The sequence below is a fragment of the Megalops cyprinoides genome, chromosome 12 (genome assembly GCF_013368585.1).
Source record: "Megalops cyprinoides isolate fMegCyp1 chromosome 12, fMegCyp1.pri, whole genome shotgun sequence".
Classification (NCBI taxonomy): domain Eukaryota; kingdom Metazoa; phylum Chordata; class Actinopteri; order Elopiformes; family Megalopidae; genus Megalops; species Megalops cyprinoides.
The window spans coordinates 22,595,735-22,610,175 of record NC_050594.1 but is presented as its reverse complement, the minus strand read 5'-3'; the positions used below and the strand labels follow the sequence as shown (position 1 = coordinate 22,610,175).

The window sequence follows — 14,441 nt, the reverse complement described above, 5'->3', positions numbered from 1 at the left end:
GCTGTACAGTGTGACTATGTGAATGCAAGGCCACAGCTCCGGTGGAACCATGTACCCGGTCTCCATGGCAACGCAGAGCTGCAAAGTTGACGTGCTGCAGTCCAGCAGCGGAGAGAGCTGCACTGGAATACAGAGGATCCTGTGCGTGGCGTGGCGTGACACAACGTTGCATGATATCCCGGGGCCGGACGTGCGAGTTCCGGGGTTTCGCAATTAATAATAATCAGTAAATGACAATCTGAGCAGAACAAAAACATTCACATCCAGGAGATTGATCTACGTCTGCATTTTTTTTTCCAGGCGTGCGGCCAACAGTAGAATAATCATTACAGCGTATTGCCATTCATGACCCACCGCTCATTAGGAGTAGCAAAACTTTACCTACTATCAAGTCCTCCAAGTCCCTGAAGTCCAAAGTATTCAGGATATAGAGCCAGGGTGTTGTATAACATGGCAGGGTGAGGCAATTTGCTGAGCAGGCTCCTTCTCTGTTAATTGCCCGCCTGCTACCTTTGGCATTTTACAGGAAATGTCATTGGTGCGTGAGACTGCCGCGTCGGCCCAGCCCAACATGACCCAACCCAACCCCGGTCCGGGAGCCTTGTGTTCCTCTGCCCCAGGGCATGAATGGTAGCTTCTATCGGAAGTGACACCATCTCCATCACCGCAAGCAGAGATAAGATAAAGCAGAGGGCCAGGGCAGGTCAACGATCAGGGGAAGCCTCTGCTAATCAGCGCACCGCATCTCCAGCGGGTTTGTCAGCAGATCGGCTCTTACACCATTTGCAGACAAGCGCACTGAGGGCGGAAGCCGGGGGCAGGCGGCCGCAACACTTCAACAGAACAACAAGCCGCTGGTCTGGGTTCTTTAGGGGAAATGCTGCCCCGGCTGGTTCCTAACTGTACGTACGGGTTCAAGCTACGCAGAGCGAGGCACATTTAAATCCTGCAAATTGGGAGACATGCAAATGTTAATTGCTGGCTTTGGGTCACCAAATGTGAGAGGGTAAAAGGTTCCTGGTGTCATGTGTAGACATAGTCTTGAACACTTTGATGATATGTCAAGTGCTGCTCATTGATTTACACACACAAAACAGTTAAAACAGCCGAGCACCCACATGAGGAGGGGATAAGGGGCACACCTTGGTTGATGTCCTCTATGGCTCTACGGATGCCTCTGTCGAAGGCTCTGGCATCGGCCGGACTCTGGAACGTCAGACCAAATTTCTTCTCATTGATCCTCCAGTGGTGAAATATGGGGTTCACCTTGTTGTACACCAGATCCTTCTTTAAAACACACTCCAGCACAACCTGGGGGCAAAGAGAACCACACCATAAGCTTCAGGCCAAAGCAGTTTTCCCTCCGTTTCAAGGCTCTATTCTGACAAAGAGCAGTGAGGCCGTGATCTGAAATTATGTTAACACATGCAGTTTTGCTTGTTCCCAACATGTGATATATACGAACAGATTATTTCCATAGCTGTTGCAGACATTCAAACTTTGTACAAACTTGGCCAATTCCATTTGTGTATATGCAAGTGTAACTTTAAGGGATTCAGCCTTACAGGATTAAGAATGGAGCTGAATTAAGACAACAGAGTGGTAAGCAGCAGCATAACCTGGGCACTCCAGTAAGTCACTTCACCAAAAAAGCTTCACCCTCAAACTGATGCCAATTAATAGCAAACGTGAATTATTACAATAAATCAAACATTGCTGGAACTTAATACAAGATTGATATGCAATATGCATTCAAAATATACTCATTCGGGCTACTGGCAGAAATGTTTCATAGCTGGAATAGTGTCTATTGAGGAGTCAACCGAAAAAAACACTACAACCATTCTTTTATTTCTGCACTAAATGCTGACCCAAGGGAACCATAGTTTGTTGTGTGAATCTGTCTCTATACACTCTGCAATCTACACTCTAAATAAATTGACAAAACTGGCACAAACTAATTGAAAAATAGATAATAAAAAGTAACTCCAATGTACAAAGATGTTTTATATATTTCTAACGCTGAACTAGGAAGTGGGGCTAAAGTTGAGAGCCAAGTAGGTATATACAAGTGTACAGCAGCAACAGTTTTCCAAAGCCTATTATTAAATGAGCTCTTTGACTAAGCTTCAGAGCAGCCTCTCAGCAGATTAAATGAAATGAGAGACGAGCATTATGGGCTTTGTGCTTCTGAGGGAAGTCCAGAGCTGCTAGCTACAAGAATAAAAGGATTCACTCAATCATAGCACTTAAAAACCATGAACTGAATGTTTAGCACAAACAGAATGTTCGGGAATTAATGCATGTGCAACCTAAACCCTGTGGGGGTAGTATGCGCTCCTGTTGTTATGTTCTTTGTCCCTTGGTTCAGTCAATAAAGACAACAAATTACTGAAAACTGCATCATGGTTTACACTGGTTATTTAATGACCAAACCGAATCGATAACAGAAATACTGTTTTGTAATTTAGGCAGAATATGAAAGGGAAAAGATTCAGATGAATCACAGACCAATGTGGTGGACCTCTTACAGAATCTGTCGGTCAATGACCAACAACAGAAGTTCCACAAATGAAATCCTACCTACCCACGCAGAATAAAGAGGGCCAAACTTCCTGTTGAGCTCCCATACTTCCCTGGGGCAAAGAGGTGGAGGGGGAGATGGCAGTTCCTCATTGACTGGTAGTTGCCCCAGTTTACTCCAGAGGTTGTTAACGATTCGTCATCAAACATTAGCTCAGTATTATAAGTTGCAAGAGAGTGAATTGTTTCAGGAATTTAATTTTTATGATTTCAAATAAGATTGCATCTATAACATTAAATGGGTGACTTATCTGAATAAGGCCTCTGTTGATTTGGTTGAAATGTGAACAAACTGAGTTGACTGACACTCTACATTTTGTGTCGCATTCTGCAAAGGAAAAAGTTCTGACCGCATTGGTTAGTAACTAAATGTCGAAAAATGTGTGTGTTAAGTGCTCCCAACGGCTGCGTATGATTAATGTGTAACTAAAATAAAGTGAATATACATGCAGATATGTTGTTTCTTTTTCATACCAAATGCCAACAAATTATCATCAGCTGTGAAACTGTGGAACACGCATACATTTTTATTTATCAGCTATGTGTATTTGCAATGCATCTTATTTTTCATTTTAAAATACTATTTTGATTATGCAGGCGGCCAGATTATATTATAAAATGTAATATTTTTCGTTATAAAATATTAGTTTGATTATATTTTACCGCACACTCATGCCTCTGTGTGTCTGTGCGTGTGTGGGTGATAGGTGTATGGAGCTTTGCGCTGGTATGTGTGTGCACATGGGTGTGTCTTGGTAAAAGAGGCGCAAGGGTTAAGCCCTGTGTTTACACAGTCCAACAGACGGGAGGCGGAAGCTGCTCTGGCTGATTGTTGAGGCGAGACTGAGTGGAGCCGGAGCGAGTAAGGTGAGCGCAAACCAAGGAGAGGAGGAAGTATTGCCATTACAAGGAAGGACGACACTCAACACCGCATTCCACAAAACAGTGAGGCGAGCGAGAGAGAGTGAGAGAGAGAGAGGGAGGGAGAGGGAGAGATGATGATGAATGGAATTCCAATTCAATCCAAACAAAATCGGAGTTTTAAGTTGCGCCAGGGCTTTTGTGCGGCATGGCCATCCCGGGCTGTGCCAAACAGATCTGTTACCATGACGAGGCTGTCTCCCAGTGACAGACCTAAGGAGAGGTTGCACAAGCCAGAGGAAACGTGTTCCAGAAGCAGCTCACAGTCCTTCCCTCAGCACTATACAAAGGCACATAATGCTCTTCCTTCATTCGACTGGAACAAAATCTCCAGAAAAACTCACTACCAGCGCAAAAAAACTGCATTTACTGTGTGGTGAGATATTTTGCACTGTTTACACTGAAATGATTTGCAATATAAAAAAAAAAAACGAATAAGGTGACTGACACGTTTAGAATAAGAGGAGACACACAGCAATTAAAAGGATCAGTCTAACATGAAACAGCCATTTTGAGGGGTTAGCTATTTCATTTTTCAGATAGTTCAGTCAGAAAATGGACAATTCAAGAGAAAACTGGGAAAAAACACAGCGGAAGGGAGAGAAATAGCTGTACACAAAGGAGGCATGGATAAAGATGGATGAAGAGAACCACCCCTAAGGTTTTTTCCCTTTATCTGACAAGTGGAAATACTGTAGCCAATTAAAATTCAAGTCTTTGGCATTAAAAAAAAAAAGAATAGTGCATCTGTGGCTATATTCAGAGAGAGCTGACTCACCAGTACAGTCTGTACTGTACCGCTGCGCGTATAGACTGAGGCCCCAGAATACTGCAATCGCCATCTCTCCCTCTCAACCTTTCCCAGGACATAACTCACACAATGGGTGGCAGAACAGAAGCCGCTAACACACAGGCCTCTCTAGGGTCTGGGGGAAGTCGCTGCCGATGGACGCGGCGCAGCACTCAGAGCATGACACAAGGGCCGTCACATGACAGAGGCTTCTCAATGGAGCCCACATACTTGGGACGGAGAGCTTTCAAACGTCTCGTCCAGAGTTATGATCATTTTAGAAGCGTGTACAAAATAATACCTCTCCAGGGACACATATCGAAACAAACCCATAAGAACAAATCGATTCATATTAATTCATGTTTGGGATACTAGTTACATTTTCACTGGAACATAATATGGATTTTTGTTAATTTCCATTGCATAAAACCTTTTTCATAATTAAATCCACAATGTTTTCTGCTATTCTTTTACTAGACACAACGGGACAACATTCTAAACAATCCTACACATTGACAAACACAGCATGTCAGGACTGCATGCTTCCCTTTCCACAGATACAAAATATACGACCATAATCACTTCAGAAAATAAAAAAAAAAACATTCTGAGGTGTTCTCTTGGATCACAGTTTACTATTTTGTATGAGATTTAGAAGAGGTAATTTCCCACTCTTGTAGGTTCAAGTACGAAGCTGAACTCTGCATGTAGAGTAATGCTGGTCCTATCCTGCAGGAACCTCTGATCTTATCCCTCAGTCTCAGCAGCATGGAAATAATCCCCGTCAGCCTGAGAGAGACAATTCATTTCTACTGTATAAATGGAGATCTGGGACCTTCCACTTTCACTAGACCTGGATTACTGGCATAACATTGTTAACCCTGCAGTGTACTGAGAAGGGGTACTATTCCACTACCGTGGGAGGAAAAAGAAACACTGTCACTGGTGAAAACTCAAAATGCACGACCTGATTTCATTTACTATACTGGACTAGCCCAATAAGAAAAATCTAGTCTTAAGAAGTTTGCTAATATGAGACAACTAATATGAGATATTTGTTTTAGCTAAATAAGATGCATGATAAATAAGGTAATGTATACATACATAAATACATGCAATGACCTCTTAAATCATCTTAATCTATATATCTAAACAGTAGGGTTGGGTGAGGTCGGAAATTTCAGATCATCCTGGCAAAAATCAACGGACAAACAATGTAAACCATAACCATAAACCATAAACATCTGTAAACTTTTATACACTTATCCATTTTACTAAAATATTAATCATTAGTCATTACTAATTTCAGTCTCCCTAATTCATAAAAACATACAACTAAACATATAAATCATGTAAAGCCAAATTTTATGGGGTCAGGGGCAGAAATTCTTGATTGACAACACAAGCTCCCAGGCAGGGAACACTTTACCAAACCTGCCATTTCAGAGCTGTATAACAAAGTGTTTTGACTTTGACCACAGACATGCTGAGAGGTATTAAAATGACACAATATGACACTGACAGCGAATCCAAATGGCAACTGGAGTCAAAGTGCAAGAGGCAGTGGGAGCATCTGGTGTTTGTTGCTTTACTGTGGCCAGCTTTACAGCTGGCAGAAAACGCAGGACCTGCAGAGAGCACAGGTCGAGTTGGTCTTACCCAACATTCTCCGAATACTGTAGGTCACCCTTTCTTTTTACAATAACAATAATGGAATGGATTGATATAGAGCTTTACTTTGGACCGCAGTCCTTCAATTTCCTCAAGTGAGGCCTGACGAGAAGTGAAAATAATCGTATAATGCAGATGATAAGCCAACGCTGTAAATGCACAGGGAGATGGTAAATGACAAAATAAACCAATGTGCATGTAACAGTAGTGACAAGACACTGCATCACCAATGGCCAGTATCATTATCCATCCGCAATCAATAGCGCACAAAGTAAGTTCAGTTTTCTCAGTCACCACCACAGAGGCCCTACAAATAATAAAAATGACTATTATGCAGGTGCTAAATACTGTAAACAAAGGGAGAGTCAGTAACTTGCTGAAAAGATTTTTTTTCTTAACATTTTCGATGTGAACGTAACATGGATGATCAATGCCAATCGGCACCACCCCGCTAAACATAAAACCAGCATTTTTTTCTCTTCCGAAAACAAATGCGCATTTCCCTACTGTGAAGCGTGCCTTTCCTACTGATGATGTCACGATGTATCATGCAGCATACTATTTTCAGACACCTGCATAACAGAGGAAAACAGATTTTTGGAGGAAGAAAAAAAAGGTGTGTGTGGAACGCCGATGACCTCATTTGGCGACCCTTCCACAGGGTGCATCAGATGAGGTCAGCGTTTCAAACTCTCCCACCTTCACTGTAACGCTATGGGTGAGGGCGAGACTGTGATTCTGGGGCCACTACTTGCCGTTTTGTCTTTGAGACGCTCCCCCTGGATGAGGAAGTCGGCGCAGCCGTTGTCGTCCTGCCGGCTGACTTTGTAGACGGTGACACAGCTGAGACCTCCGCCTCCCAGGGGCAGCCATCCTCCGCTGGAGTCATCCCGAGTCATGACCACTGCTCTCACACGCGCATAACTGTCACTGAGCAAAGAGGGAGAGAGAGAGAAAGGGGGGAGTGAGGAAAGACCCCAAGAACAACAACCAAACATATTATGACTGCTGGCCTCACACTCGCATAATTGTCACTGAACACAGATGGGGAGAGAGAGAGAGAAGGGGGATGAGGACAGAACCCAAAAAACAACAACCTAACATATCACGACTGCTTCTCTCACATGCACATTACTCTGAACAGAGAGATCCAATTTCTGAGTAACGCTTTTTTTTGTCTCCAATATTCAGTTAGGAGTGAATGGGGTAGAAGGTGTGAAATCTGCCTTTTCATACACAGGTATTTTTGTTTTCAGACTGAGCCACAAAAGTAGAAAATTCTATTCTCAGTGCAGTGTGTGTATGTGTAGCATGGAAAAATGCCAGCATTTGCACACACAGCACCCTGCACGATAACAACCACTTTTAAACAATTAGCCTACACGTTCACTGCAACATTGCTGTCAAGTTTTCCTTTTTCAAAACAAGAATTCACCATTAGCCTAAAAACTGAGAAGATACATAACTCATTATCCATACGTAACTCATTATCAAAAAGCCCTTTTCAAATACAATTGTTGTAACTCCCCAATTTATAACCTAAAATCTTTAACTGTTTCAGTCATTTTGGAAAAATACTGCTCTGGATGAGCATATGCTAAATAGTAACAGGAAACCCATAGCAAGCTTTCTAAAAATTAATTATATTAACACATGGACAACTCATTTATGGTAGTGAAAGCTCTTATGTACTATATTAACTTACACTGCAATTAAAAATGTAGCCTATAGTGCTAGCCTATATCTTTTTAACCCTGATTTAGCGATTGTGATCAGACATGCCTTAAATTTCTGTGTCAGGATTCTGTAATTTTATTGTTTTTTATCTGCATCAGAGATACCTACAACTTATTATAGGAATTATGAGAAGAGAATAGAGAATAGAGAATAGAGAATTATGGATCGAGAAAGTTGAGACAAAGAATAACCTGGAAGACCTGGGATAAAAAAAACAAAACCAGAGAACTCTCAGTTCCTTAACCTCTTGACTCATGAGTTCCCAGTATCATTTACATTTACGTAATTTCAGACTCCTCTCATCCTCTTAACGTTTAGATACCAAGGGTAATTCAATGAACAAACTGTGGCTGGACTTCCATCTAAAGTGTTTTAAAGGCACAGAGCACCTGTCCACAGAAGAAAATAGGAACAGCAATATTCTACTAAAGAGCAGCCAAAATTTAACTACAAATATTCCAAATGCAGTACATCTTCATAACATCACAGGTATTTATACTTGCCAAAAAATAAGAAAAAAAAAGTTAATGCAAAAATAAGACAGACAGACCTAAGGAATTTCTAACGCATTAACTAACAATGGCCATATTCACTGAAAATATTATAAAATGACTGAGGTCTTGATTCATGTACCAAAACTACAGATTTATATATTCATTAATACTACAGTTTCATGGATGTAGCCTTTATAAATGCCGTCAGAATACCAGATAAACAGCAAATCATTGACATGGCGGCACTGAGTCCCAAACCTTCACCTACAGGTAGTTAACGTCAGTTATTCACCATTATCACTTGCAATCTAACAGGGGTTTGACCAGAAATTACAGTCTAATCTGGGACCGGAAATTACAAAGGTCAAAGTTTGCTGAAGGCAGCACTTTATAGATCCTTCTAGTAACATATTAAAGCACAAAGGAAGACAGAGCAGGAGGGAGGGGGAAATGGATCACAAAAGGTCTTTCTTGATTGCTCACTGCTTTTCCACTAGGCTTAATTTATTAACTCATTCATAGGAAGAGAAGTTCTTAAATGTAACTATTATTGTATCACTTCACAATAGCTTCCCGAATGCCCCATTTTTCCAAGATCACTGCATCAAATTGAATTATGTAGTCTGTTTTGTTAAACACCTCTTAATAGACAGAAATATATGCTTTCATTTAGCTCCAAACTCACATTCTGTAACCCTTTATTACCAATGCAGGCATAAAGCTAAATTTTGCTCAATTTCATTCTATACTTAGATGTACGTGTACTGTTGAATATTTACCAGCAATGCTTTCAGGATCAAACACAAACACTTAAAGAAAGCAAATTAAGCAACTGTCAGAAAATTCAATTCACCTTTTTTTAAAAAAAAAATTTAGGCAGAGCTACTAAGAATTCCATTACACGATTCTAAGGCTTCTGAGCCAATGTCTCAGCTTGGGTATTATTCAGAATCAACACACAGTCACCTCTACAGTTAACCTTTCCAAATTCAGTTCCATAGGGCTGGCAGCAGGAACAGTGATCAGTATCCAAACTTAAAAGTTTAAAATACAGTATCACACTTGAAGAAGTGTCATTGGCAGCATTTTCATAAACAGGAACTGGTAAGGTTAAACATGCACCATTATGATAAAATGACTGGCTAAAAATAAAAGCGACAATAGCCCATGTACCTTACGCCAGCCGGTCTACATGTATATGTGCAGCCACCATTCACTTCCTTTCTGCCAACAGTGCACTCTCCAAAATGCAACAGTCAAATCTTCCCCTCTGTGTCTAACACAGGGTCTGACTAATGATTCAAACACTAGTCTTAAGTCAAACAGTAGTTTAAACATACCCCAATATCCCATCAAATAGCAATTTATGCAGATAAACGTCATATAAAAATGTCTAAAGTATTAGCTCACTAGCTAGTAAGCTGTTACGCTACCTAGCTAAATCTCTGTGATAATCTGTTTAGCCAAACAAAATGTATTTACTGTGTATAGCTGTGACCCTGGTGAACCAGAGAGCCTCTTCTATCAAACTACTCTGTCCCAAAGCTGTTAAAACTGCAGGTAGTTAACAACTTTGGAAATACAGGTTTGACTGAACTGTTCTGACACTTTCAAGTTGGACTTTCTACTGGTGGTCCTCCATGTAAGAGTACATGATCTGGCAGTACCAGGGAGTGAACTGCATTCTGCCATGCCACGGCGTACTATTACACCATCGCTGAAGCCCGGACCCCTCAACCGTGCCAAAATGCAGTCTACCGATAATTCCATCCTGCCTGATGAGCATGACCTCCGCATGCCCCATCACAAACACCTCCTCATACGCATGTGACTTTTGTGGGAATATCCCATTTTGACACTGGTGGAGCGAGTTGGGGGACGGTGTCAGCCAAGCTCAGTCCTAGCAATGCCACCCTGTGTGATAAGCATGATTGGCTCCAATACCCAAGATGAGAAGTACTGTTGTTCACCAGACAGAAAACACTGACAGCCTCAACGCTCTAAGGTCAGTTTGGTCATGCTGGCTTGCACAGTTGACACATGCAAAGAACAATGTAGAAGTTCACTACAATGTATTCATTGGCAAATACACTTAAATATTTGCATAAAGGTACTGCTCATTTCTGAGTTTTACTTCTGGGTTTTACAAAGCTTTTTACAAAGCCAAAACTACAAATGTAACATTACTAGATACACACAGAATGTGGCATTTTACATGATAGGCTAGATTAAATTACAGACCCATTTTTGACTAGAAAAAAAGATGTGAAACCACAGAATCCCGTGTCAACCATCTTGAAACTGCAGAAGAGGCTGGTTTCAATACTCCTATTTGACACGCACCCTCTTGCTTGGGAACAGGGTAGCATACTCTCACATCCTGCCCCAGAAAAGGGAGGCTGCTCCTTGGAAAGGCTAACAACTTCAACATCCTTAAAGCTCCCAGCCACCACCCAGCATACAACAAGGACTTACCCAAGCAGAGGTCAAGTATTAAAAAAGACAGAAGTGCTATTCTAATCACTCACTGTAGGCGGGAAAGTAAATAGCGGCTATTCTTAGCCCCAGCTGGGAGATGGTGATGGTTACGCCCTCCTCAACTTTACCCCCCCAAGGAAATGCCAGTCAAGCAGTAGCCATGTCACTCACAGCGCGAGGCCAGAAGGCAGGCGTCAGCGTCATTTAGCCGTGACCAGAGCAGAGTGGCCAGGACCTGACCCTTCACATACCAGCTCTGCGATGCCAGCACTGTTCACTCACACAGCTTCAACCATGTACACTATGGTGAACCAATAGTGTGATTTCAGATTCAGTGTGAGCCTTTGGCTTTATCTGCATGGGCCAAAAGTTGACACTCCTTGATTTTAAAGAGAGGGGGGGTGCCCTGCAGTCATGGTTTTTTTGTCATATTATATTTTGGTTATATTATAGACATCTTGTTGTGTAGTTGTGTAAAACTTCAAAAATTCACTAACAAATGTCATATTTTGCAAATATCTGCATGGGTCCCATTTTGTCATAAAAGTACCACATTACTTTGATACAAAATACACTTTGCATCCTCTACAACCACAAAGGAATCTCTCCCAGATTTAGACTCCAGGTGGAACTACTGAATAAAAAAACTAAAACGTCTTAATGTAATCACATATGATAGTGAAAGTGTGGTTGAAAGTACAAGACTCTGTAGAATTATCTGCACATCACCAATTCGAATATCACATTTCAGTCTCCATAACAAGGACTACCAATTCCATAAGAAAATCCAAAGGGTTCAGAGACCACTTCATGCTGCTACTAGTCACTGCTAAGTAACTCATTACCAGAATAACTCATTATTCTTATTCTATAATTATATGTATCTACATACAACTATTAGTATTAATTTTTCATGCCAATTCAGTCAACCCAACCCCCCACTCCAAACAAAAAAACCCACAACCTCCACACACAGAAGAGGTCCCCCTAAGCCCCTCTGCCCCCCTCCAGCTCAGGACGATGTGCAGACACAAAGACTGGGGATCTGTGGCCCTTGTGGGGAGAGCACAGTTCAGTGCACACACAATGAGGGCGGAAGCGTATCAGCTGGCTCGGAGCAGAGAGCGCAATTCCAGATTATTCCAACTTATTCTGCTGGATGACTGGCTTCATTTCCGAAAAAAAAGGGGGGTGGGGGGGTGGGTGGGGGAGGCACCGCTTCTGCTGACGGGGATCCAACACTCAAGTTCATCAGCAAACCGAGTCTTAGCTTTTCCCCTTCCGATCATTTCAGAGAGCACAATCACAGACTCAGATAAACGCACAGCAACAACTAAACGCTGCACATTCTAAGGAACTGAGCTATTATTAACTATGAATTTATATAATAAGCAAAAATAATCATAAAATATATTCAAAGCTGCAGAACAATTAAATACAGCTATTCAAATTTCCTGAGGATCCAAAAACAAAAAAAAGTAGATGTGTGTTATGAAGATCAGTTGTGCAAAACAAGGTGGCTGGAAAGCTGCACAAGCAACATGTTCAAAACATATTAGTACTTGACTGTTTCGTATTATTTTTTCCTGTGAAAGATGTCCAATGTAAATTATGTACATCACCACTTTCATACCACTGAGGCCACAGAACCTGTAGAGGAGGATATATGATGCGGCGCATCCTTTTCGCCAGCGCTGACAAGGCCCTGCACACTGCGGTCCCAAGGCTGCGAGGTGGAGGAGTCCTGGGACAGCCATTTCCTTGATGGACAAAGTGACCGTTTGTCTGAGATGGGCTTGCTGCCCGCTCGGCCCAGGCATACCATCATGCACTGGATCAGCCCCTGGGCTTCCCATCTCCTTGGGGGGTGTTGGATGAAGGGGGGGAGGGATGGTGGCGGTGGCTGAGCCCTGGGCGCTCTCCAAGTACCCCCCCCACCCCCCCCCAAACCCCCCACCCCGCCCCCCCGCCCCTTGCTCCCCACTACTCTAAACAATAGCCGCTTCTCTGCTGAAATTTCACGTTATTGGATCTCAGGCTGGGAGTTTTGTGCTCGCACAATGTCTAGGCAGTGGAGCATGCTGCAGGAGGGACACGCTTTGCAAGTTAAGACTGGAAACGTCCTCTTTTAATTAGCATCAGAAAAGGGGAAAAAAAAAAGTCACCCCTTTCCCCTGCACCGAACCGGGAGCTGCCTGTCAGGCTTCCGCAGCCCACTTTACTTCCCCAAACACCAGAAACTCATAAACCCACAAAACGACTGTTATTTATCAGATATTAGCTACATGGTAAGGGGAAGAACTTACCAGCAACAGCGCAAAATGCAATGTCCACGTGCTCCAGCATTGTCCCTTTTCCCACAGAAAAGGATGCATACCTTTCTTCATCTTTCATAATAACAACTGATAATAATAATTTGCTACAATTTACCAAAAAAAAAAAGAAAAAGAAAATAAAAACACCCTAAACTACTTAGTATGAAGCAGTAAGTGCACCCATTTCCAACAGAAAATAAGAGCAGAAAATAAAATGGGAGTAGAGGGGTCACTGGGCAGCAGGCCCTGGATGTGGCTGCATGAGGAACAAGGCTGATCAGTTTGCAAAAACCAGTCTACATGTCCTCTGACCTGCTCTAAGGAGAGCACTCCGCCCGATAAACAACCCTTCAAGACACCGCTCTTCTGAATTAATACAACATAACCATACATGCTACATTCAAACCTTGTATCCTAGACAGCTGGTTTGAATTCTTACAGAACCAAGGATGGTAAAGTGCCAATGCAAGGTGTCCATATCATAGCTCACCTATGGCTTCTACTTGTTTGAACCCTGCCTAAACACTTTCCAACAAAGCCACTGTAGGGCCCTCAAACGATTCTGCACAAGCAAAATAGATCCCAACATTACACTACATAAACATATACTCTTCTTGATCTGTATATCTTTTACATTTACATGTATTCATTTGGCATACACTTTTATCCAAAGTGTCTTACAAGTGAGGCAGAGTATAACACAATCAAAAAGCAATGTCAATATGGCAATACTCTCTACTGGCTCTCTGAGAGCGCTTGGCTGACAGACATTCATATATGAACTATTCTCGTTAGCTACCAAGACAGTCTTGTGGTGCCTTCTCAAAAACCCTTAGGCCAATCAAGTAGCCACGTGAATCTGCTGGTGTGGTCTGTTGCTTTCAATGCCTTGTCAACAGCTTGTCCCAGGCCTAGCTGCAGTGACACGGACTCAGGAATGAAATACACAATAGACTATCCTGTTGAGTATAATGTGTGTGTGCAATGTGCGATGTGCATCTTCTGCTGTACCAAACTGGTTACCTAATCTCTGGAGTAGGAACTAGGATTCTCCTGGAAAATTCCCATTTTTCAGTCCAAGGATTATTTACACCTCTGCTGCTTAATACTGGAAACCAGACGTTTAACATTCATAAAATGTGCTGAAAATGATCAGGTGCCAAGGCAAATGGAAATTATTTATGTTTTAGTGTAATTCATGTTTTTCGTCAGCAGAAAATCTTGGCATCTCTTCTAAGTTTGTTGAATATTTCCTTCAAATCATCTAAAAATGACTATACCTACAAACTTTTATATCAGAATGGTTCTTTATTTTTGATTATCAGTAATAGAGTAAATTCACTTAAAGCAGGCTACACAGGCAAAAACATCTTAAGATTCTAGAGAGTCACACCAAAAAGATGTCTGACAAGTCAAGCATTCTTTCCATGTTGTTTATATCTAGGTGTGTCT

At 41.9% G+C, this 14,441-nt stretch overlaps 1 protein-coding gene across 1 annotated transcript in view; it reads right to left on the bottom strand.

Annotated features, from left to right (window-relative positions):
- Positions 1-14,441, bottom strand: part of spred1 (sprouty related EVH1 domain containing 1) — a 39,739-nt gene that overhangs the window by 9,929 nt on the left and 15,369 nt on the right. Inside the window, exons 2-3 of the mRNA XM_036541477.1 lie at positions 6,721-6,895; positions 1,143-1,311 (exon numbers count right to left, since the gene is read on the bottom strand). Of these exons, the coding sequence (XP_036397370.1) occupies positions 1,143-1,311; positions 6,721-6,895 (344 nt within the window). The remainder of the gene's footprint in view (positions 1-1,142; positions 1,312-6,720; positions 6,896-14,441) is intronic.